The 9240-nt window shown below is 37.8% G+C and overlaps 1 protein-coding gene across 1 annotated transcript; it reads left to right on the forward strand.

Moving 5' to 3' along the window:
* The first annotated feature begins 2 nt into the window (after positions 1 to 2).
* Positions 3 to 6932, forward strand: tmem167a (transmembrane protein 167A). Its single transcript, XM_067608188.1, has 4 exons — positions 3 to 100; positions 2248 to 2357; positions 6009 to 6043; positions 6170 to 6932. Exons 1-4 carry the CDS (start codon positions 98 to 100, stop codon positions 6238 to 6240), a joined length of 219 nt encoding a protein of 72 aa, XP_067464289.1. The 5' UTR covers positions 3 to 97; the 3' UTR covers positions 6241 to 6932.
* The last annotated feature ends 2308 nt before the right edge of the window (positions 6933 to 9240 follow it).

Here is a 9240-nt window from a genome sequence, read left to right on the forward strand (position 1 = left end):
CAGCGCAGTGCGTAATCACGTTACGTAAACTGCTGTGCATACGTTACGTAAAATCCAGGGAGCAGGAAGTGTGATGTGGCTTTGACTCCCAACAAAAATGGTAAGCGTTTTCTTTTATTAAACAAGGGCCTCTGCTCTTTTAAAGCGACTTTTAAGCATCATCTAAACGTACCCTACGCCTCATCTGTATCGGCAATACGCTGTGACAGCAACTAATGTGAATATTCGGTGGAAAGTAGGACGTATTAATGCTAAACTACCCTGCTAGCATTGACTAGCTAAGATATGCGAAATGTTTCGACAATCTAGCGATCACATTATGTTTCTTTTGTTAAGCATGATTATATCATAGATTTACATCATAAAATAAGTGGCGGTCTTGTGTCAACACGAGCTGTTTGATCACAAAGGTGAAAGAAATCACTAATTAAGGAGTACGATGAATGCGTGCATCGCTGTGTTTTGAGTTGTGCCACGTAGCTGCACCACAGTTCACCAGGAAGCGCGTGCGCGCTCATGTGTGTAAGCTACAATTTGTGGACGAGGTTGTTATGTATAAACTTGCAATAATATTTGAAACAGAAGTTTACAAGTGGCAGGCTAATACGTGCAGTGACCAACTGAATAACTGAGTTATTCACTGCACTGATTTATTTAACTGAGATCTTCAAGCAGAGAAGTTATCAGCAGTTTTGTTTTCATCAACAATAAATCATGTAGCAACACCAAATACAGAAAAAAATCTTAATACATCACAATTTACTAAATTATTATACAAAGTACACAAGTTTAAAGTTCTATATGGTTATAATACATTCATTTTGCCAACAGTAAGATTATGGTAATATTATAGCAAAATAGATTCCTTATTATAGAGTAAAAATCAATATAGAAAATGTTGTGATAAAATAAAAAATAAAATTGTCCTTATTGGGTTTTTTTCTCCTCAAAATATCTTTTTCTTCGATGCATATTAAACTTAAATGATCTTAAAAGGCACTCTTATGACCATGTTAGCAAGTATATATTTAAAAGGTAAATTCTTGATTTTTCTAGTTAAGATCAGATATGAGATCATCCAAGAGTGATTCTACATGAACAGAGATTCTGTCTCCTCGGATTAATGCACATATAATATCGGTGAGGAGAAAGAGCAAAGTCCATAAATAATACAACATCTCCCTGGCAGCTTTTAATAATTAAGAGTAAGACAGAAAATAACTACATGAGTACTTGATTAAATCTATCTGCAACTGCATTTCCTAACCCTACCTGACAGGTCTGTTTGACAGGCCCACGATTTTATACCCTAACAGGGAAGCGCTAACTTAGTGTACTATGATTTCATTGTAATCCTTGTTTAGAATTGCTTACCATGTCAGGAGCATCAGCAGATACAGACTGGTGACAAGCTAATAAGGTCATAATCATTAAATTGCAGGTAGAGCTGACTGACACCATGAGGAGTAATAGCGGAAAGTTTATTCTGCTTTTTGCACACAGAAACCAAATACTAAATGAAAAATCTGCAGTTGATTTTGATGTGTTATGAAGTAGTGTGATGAAGCAGGATCCTACAGTTTATAATAGCTTATATATGAGCTACATAGCTTAAAGCCAGGCAGAGCAGTCTTGGGGCTACATTTTGGCACATGGCAGTATGAGACCTGTTAGGCTTCTGGTTAGTCTTGTAAATTATTATACATAATATAGCCCAGCTGATACTGTATTTTTGAGGCCATTACCAATATAGATATTTGGGAATTAAAAAATCCAACAACAATATAATATATCTTCAGATCATAATGTTTTAACATAAATACATAAATAAGCAATCTTGATACAGATACCTTAGAAGTTTGGCATATATGTACTGCATTTTACTGGGTGACATATAAACAAATACTAATAGATCTATACAGTGTATATCAATATATATTAGTCTAGTTCTAATGCACTGAAAGAAAACATTTTGACTGGCACTCTATGGGAAAACATGTCTGGCAGTGTGTCTTTGTGAGACTTACTGGGTCTGGACAGCCCACTCATTTTTTTGTCACAGCACCAGAATGAACAGCTGGTACATCAGCATTCCTAGCCACCAATAGCATAACATCAGTCAGTGGTACAGAAGATAAACTAAGGTGAATTCAGTGTTCATCATTTCTATGACATATTGCTGGTAGCCTGCACTACACTGTGTCTGTACTAAACGTATCATTGACTTGTGTCTTGTCTTTTTTGCAGTCGGCCATTTTCAACTTCCAGTCACTGCTTACAGTGATTCTCCTCCTGATCTGTACCTGTGCCTACATCAGAGCTCTGGCTCCCAGCCTGCTAGACAAGAACAAGACCGGGTATGATTATATTAAATTATTCCAGGTACTTTGCAATGAAGTTTCCCCAATAATAAGTTGACTCCTCAAAGACCTGTCTATATCTCTGTGAATGGGACACAATGTCAGTATCAAACTTCATAATCAGAGGAGTGCAACTAACTCAAAATCAGCAGTCATGCAAAGTTACTTCTATTAGCATTTCAACAATGAAGGGAACAATCAATTATTATTATTTTTAGTATTTCTTCAAATAATGTACTGTATGTCAAATTCATGTACAGTTCTTTTGCCAAATGAGAGGTCAAAATTTAAAAGCATTTTTTGGCATGTAGTTTGATGTGACAATTTCAACTGTAGAAGGAGATAAAAGCACTTATCTTGACGGACAGCAAGGCAGTTAAAATGAAGAGATGACCTTAGAATGAAGTGCAAAGACTAAGGTAATTGCAAGAGATCATATCTTAATATTGCAGCCACCATAGTTTCAGTGTTCCCTATTTTATTACAGCCTCCACTGGTAAGGATAAGGCAATGATTAGACACACAAATGATTTTTATTTCAAAGTGCTTTACATTCTGTTCCATCTGTCAAGGTGCTGTCAGTGAACTTCTCCAATTTTGCCAGTTTAATCTAAGGGGTTTATTCTGTGTTTTACCTCATATTAGGCTGGTTTGTTTTGTCTCTGTGGGAGAAAACCCCCAACAAGCAATGGCCTATCATAGAGCTGATTCTGCTGTGTACTATGTAACAATGGAGTGTGTGTACCGTATTTTATCTAATAGTGGCCGGTATTCAATTAAAAGCCGGGTCTCCAATAATGGCCGGGGGTGTGGTTGACACAAACAAATACAGGCCGGGGAGGGAAAAAACAAGCATGGATTGAGGCCGTATTCAGACCAAATCAGGTGTTGCTGCGCTCCGCTGCAGAGTTGTACTGTGGTGTGCAGGTGTGTGTGTGTGTTTATGTTTATTTGTGCTCTAGAAAGTAACTGCTGTGAAACAATTAGATATTTTGTTATTGATCTGACTCACTGCTTTATTACCAGCTCCATCTCTTTATTCACTCTCTAGCTCCCTCTCTCTCTTTTTCTCTCATCTTTTTTTAAATTGAGTTGGGAAACTGACAGCAAAGCCTGACTCTACTTTTAACGTTATCAAATGAAAAGAAATGTCCACCCCCCCTCCTCTTAGTGCCTGTTATAATGTAACTGTGGTTTGTAGTAATGTAAGTGCCACAAGATGGCGGTAGCTATATTTGAAGTACCATGTAGGACCTGTGCAAGTTTCAGTGACTAAATTTTTCATAACACCGATGCCACAACACTGTAGAGAGCAAACATGGCACCCATCAGACAGAAATTTGATGTCAAATTCAAAGAGAGAGTTTTGCAATATGTGGAGGAAAATTAAGGAGCGAAAGCTGCAAGACATTTTGACACTGACCCGAAAAGAATCAGATACTGGAAAAAACAGAAGCGTGAGCTGCTGTTAACTGACAAGAGGAGAGCACGGCTAGCTGGAGGTGGGAGGAAGAAAGTTAGCTTGGAGCTAGAGAGGCAGCTGATTGATAATAAATATTTGATTGTGCTGTTAACTGGCTATTAATGTCTATATCCAGCGTAACGTTACCTCAGATTTGTTTAGTTTTTAACTGACACTGGCCATATGTCCCCACCGGTATGTGACTGGTCAGACTTCACACAAGTTAAATTGAAATCTTTGTGTAATGTTTCACAATAAATGTCAGGAAATGAAGGCATTATGTCCATGGGGTTTTAATTTTATTAATAGCATAATGCAGTAACAAAGATTTAACAGAGCAAACGGAAGCAGATCAGAAAACAGGGAGGTTTCATACTAAAATATGAGCAAATATACTTATCAAACAGGGAATTAGGAATAAAGGCCTCTCTCTAATATAAGCCTGCTTCCAATAAAGGCCTGGTACCCTCTGCAGTTGAGGTAAATAAACGCCCCGGCCACTATTAGAGAATACAGTATGTGTATGTACATATATATGTATGTATATATATATATGTATATATATATATATATATATATATATATATATATATATATATATATATATATATATATATATATATATATATATGAATTATGCCCCACATTTTTAAATTATCTGTCCCACTCTAACACACTCAGTGTAGCTACCAAAGACACTTGCTTTTTTCAGCTAACAAGGAGCTCATCATTGAGGCGAGTAAAGTAGCAGAGGCCTAAATATTCATCATTACTGAATCATTATTATTCTTGGATGTACAAAATCCATGATTCACTTTTAATAGGTCTGGCATGGGCGAAAAACAGCCACACACAATCACACACACCCCACTCATAAAGACACACCACTTTAGCAGGGAGGGACCTCCTCTTCAGTCTTAACACATGAGACTGCGAGTGGCAGATTGGATGATTTAATAGTTTTCCCTCTTGACTGATTTGTTGACTTAGCCATGAGGCATTATTTGTGTTGATGTGGTGCCACACATTATGCAAATAATTGTAGTGGTGTAGGGATAGGCCTAGAATCTGAGGGAAATACCATCTCCAGGCAATTTCTGAGAATTTGTCGTTCGTACTGAAGAACAGCGTATAGTATACAGATTGTTATAGAAAATGTAACCTAAACTAGGACCATCTTAAATCAGTGTAAGAAAATTGCACAATGGGATGCTGACACCCTCTGGTCAGTATGAAAGTTAAGAACGGTGACTTTCAAACATACACAGACACACAGGCAGACAGATGCATCAGAAGAGTGAAGGCCTGGAATGCCACATGTGCCTCAGCTGTCACTAGAGATGGTGAGACTTGCTTGCTGTCTCCTTTTCTTCTTCTGTGCATATTCCTTACATGGAAATGCACATCTAAAGGCCTAAACGCACTGGAAGCGTCTGACGCACACGTTTTGAAGTACATCTATTGTTTTTAATGGCCGAACACGCACTAGAAACTTTATGATGCGCGTCAAACTGCCTTGACGCGCCCACTCTGACCTTGTTTCAATTTTTGGAGCTTCAAATGAGCACCCAGCGACCAAAGCTGTTTTCTCTGCAGCCGAAAAAGAGAGAAATAGCGCAAACCAGCTCAGCACCGGCGAGAGAGAGAGAGATAGCACAGCGGTGGACGAGTAAGGAGAGCGAGCAGTAGTGAGAAAAAAACCTCTGAATGAGAGAAATAAAACGTTATATTCTGATTATTTCAGGGCAATCACGTTTTAAAGCACAAATAAATAACCATTAAACAGTCAACAGATGATTTACTGTGGACACAGACACTCTTAGTTTCAGTTTCATTTTCCTCCTCTGCATTTCTCCTTTTCATTCATTTATTACATCCAACTAATGCAGTGATAAATACAAAGTGACAAATTGTGTTTGAATTTCAAATCTGATGCCTGCAGTGCGCCATAGGAGCATCAATTGATGAACGTGTTTAATGCGTTTGGGCCTTGGCCTATAGGTTTTGTAGCAAGGTTAGAATTTTTTTAATCTATTACCATGACAAATCAATACAGCACCTAGCCATTTTTTTACTTTTAATATCAAACCAACCGAGTGATGTCTGCCTTTTGTTTTGATTAAATGCAGTAAAAGGTTAATTACATTTTACAACATGGGTAAAGTAAATTCCTTTTTATCTTTTAGGCTTCTAGGAATTTTCTGGAAATGTGCCAGAATAGGTAAGTGATTGGCAGTGATTATTTTTACATGAACCCATATTTTTACTTCTTTAGTTTCAATTAAATGTTACAAAGTGTAGTCTTGAACTTTTTACTATTTTTTTTTTTTTTTTTCCTCCATTTTAGGTGAGCGGAAGAGTCCCTGGGTGGCTTGTTGCTGTATCATCATGGCTTTCAGCATACTGTTTCTACAGTAGAAGTCCAAAGAAAACCACAAATGGAAACATTGGGGAAATGAACAGACCGCAAGGCATGGACAATACAATCATAGAAGCACAACAGGAACTCCAGTGGCTGTCACTTAGATAATGTAAAAACGGAGACCCATCACCACTCACTGTAGCCACAGAGAGAGAAAATGTGTCTGTGTGGGAGGAGGGGTGAGCAGATAGCCCCAGAATGTGTCTAGATCCCTCCCTGGACCTCGAGGTCTGTCCTTGTGTTTGCTTAGGTGGAATGTTTACTCCGGATGTATGTGTGTGGGGGGGGCCAATGCTTTCTGTTATCTGCCATTTAGTTTAAAGGAAATAACTCACATTCTGACATCATTTGTGGGATCAAATGAGATATTGTTTGTCCAAATATTTCAAACAGTCGCTTAAAAAGATTTAATTTGTTTTTTTTCCTTTTTGAGTTTGTCACGTTTGCATCTACCTGTTTGAATATCTCATAAATGTTTTGTGATACACTTGGACATAGAGGTGTGACTTTGAGTCATCTCACCACCCCCTTTGTAACCGGTGCCCTTTTTGTTGTATCTAGAAATGACAAACGTAACCCACAGCAAACAAAATGGTGTTCTAGCTCTTAAGGTGTCCTTCATATAAAGAGCTAATGTTTTTAAAGCCAGTCAGTTTGCCGCTATTTATTAAAGAACCTTTTTTGGAAATCTGGTTTGAGAACGCTGATTTTGTCATTTAAACTCAACCATTTTGATGACTTTTTGCTGTCAACACCATCCTGTTGTAATGCCACACTGTAAGATAGGGAAAGTGACACAAGAAGTGTCTTGTGTATAAAAATTGCTGTAGTAATTTTAGGCTAAGAGAAAGTTAAGAATTGCTGCTTTAAGTCCCTTCTGAAGTGTATAGCACTCAGGATTCTTCTTGGAGTGAGATGGACAGTGAAGAGTTTGCGATAACCTCTTCTGTAACCTTGAAGTCAACACTCATCTTCACAGGGTTTACTGCAAAGGAACTGTCAGCTGACTGTACTGCAGGACACGAAATGGCCAGATATTTGCACAAAAGTGCAGCTGTCTTAATATTTCATCTCAGATATTTAGAAGTATAAGCTGCATTAGATTTGGAAGCAGGGTTTGCATTCTGAAAGAAAACCTTAAGAGTGATGAACAGTTGTGCCTTGAAGTTTTGGAAAATATTCAGGAGACTGTGGGGGACATCCAGAATGTTTTGGAAAAGTTATGATTATGATTGCCAATTTTAAATGACAAATCCTTTCAATTTCATCTTCTGACTTGTAGCATAAAAGCCAAATTCATGATGTGACAACAGTATTCCAAGTCTGCATGTTGCATGCTTTAATTATATGATATATGATTCGGACGAGTTCAGAATAGTCCAATTAACTATTGTAAGCCATGAAATTGGCCTAATTTATTAAATCTGAAAAAATGCTGGTGTGTATTGTTTAAATTGCATCAAGGGTTTGCAACGAAAAGGTGCAAGAAAGGGATAAATAAAGACATATAGATAAATTATAAGTAAGTTGTGGATAAAAACAATCCCATACACATTTCTTCTCTCCTGTGTGGTACAGAGGACTAAATAAAGGAGGAGACTTGTTGACATACTCGCCTTTGATACTCTCATCACTGATGAGTGTTCAGATCCCAACACTCCCACGGACAGTCCCTTGTTAGGCAACATCACTCCCATACTGATGTGCATCCGTTTTGGCGCTCCCAGGTTCAGATAAGGCATCAATGCCTGCTGGTAAAGTTGTGATTATCAGGCAGTGACGCAGATACAGGAGACACAGAGGAGCAGGAAGCTCTCAGTCATCTGCTTCTATCTTTGGGAGCAGAGATACGGGAGGGCTGGACGGATTTTCACTGGGTCAATGAACCAAGTGAATGTCTTGGGTGATGATGAAAGGAAAATGATATGGAAGACCTGAAGTCACTTACTGCAGATGATAGCAGCTGTTATCATCAGTCCCATTACATGTTTAAGAGATTGTTCTGGTTATTCATACAAAATTAATACATGTATAAGAAGAATAGTGTGTTATTTGTAGTGCAGTAACACAGAATAAACCTGCAGAACACTGAAAGTAAACACATGGGTTATAAAGTCCAGGGCCTGCCTTAAGGGACATTTCAGGACAACGTCTAACCAAGACAATATTTGTTCTTTACTTTTTGGATAAAAATGATTATTCTTAATCTCACTTAAACTGTGGGCACAGTTGCTAAACAATGACAAAGAATAATATCTGGCAGTGACTCGATGAATAGATGCCTAAAACAACATTTGGACTGTTCCTGTTGTTTGTAAAGTGACCTAATGCATGTCCTGATTTCTGTGTTTGAGTTGGCTGATCAAAATTTACTCGTGTTGATGCCAAATGGCTAAGGACACAATAGCTTTTCATTGTTTTAAAATTATGTTTTACATGTCATCTGTTGAATATCATTACCTTCATGCTGGAAGTTTTTATTTCTTTCTCTACACTTCAAACACAGGGCGAGGCTGGCAACAAAACGTCCTAAATTGCCTACACACAAAAAAAAAAGAAGTTGGTTTGACTTCATGGGCATTTAAAGCTTAGCTAAGAGGCCACATAGTTTTTTAACTGATTTATACTGAAATTGTCAAATATGTTTGTTGCTACTGATTATTTTTAATGCACATATTTCCCAAACGTTTCAATGACCATTTTTTATCATTTTCCATTACTGAGGCCCACTTGACACTGAGCCTTTCTCTACGAACCCTCTTATCTTTTGTTTTATAGGGATCACAGGAGCAGCCAAGGATGTGACAGCATGAGGCAACATGAAGTTTAGACATCTATTCCAACATTCCCCATTTAATACAATGTTGTGCTTCATGCATTATTAATTTATGTGAATGATTATGGTAAACGTCCGCTGTGTCATTATAAACCAGTCAATCCCTGTCAGTAAAGAGGTGCATATGATGCAGGTAGTCAGGACTCATGTCGACCTCGCT

Source organism: Thunnus thynnus, chromosome 2, assembly GCF_963924715.1.
Source record: "Thunnus thynnus chromosome 2, fThuThy2.1, whole genome shotgun sequence".
In the NCBI taxonomy this organism is placed as follows: domain Eukaryota; kingdom Metazoa; phylum Chordata; class Actinopteri; order Scombriformes; family Scombridae; genus Thunnus; species Thunnus thynnus.

Excerpts from the sequence above, each read along its gene's own strand:
- tmem167a (XM_067608188.1), top strand. Across the intron at positions 2,358-6,008 it reads CTAGACAAGAACAAGACCGG|GCTTCTAGGAATTTTCTGGA; the intron begins GTATGATTATAT and ends TTTATCTTTTAG. Across the intron at positions 6,044-6,169 it reads CTGGAAATGTGCCAGAATAG|GTGAGCGGAAGAGTCCCTGG; the intron begins GTAAGTGATTGG and ends CCTCCATTTTAG.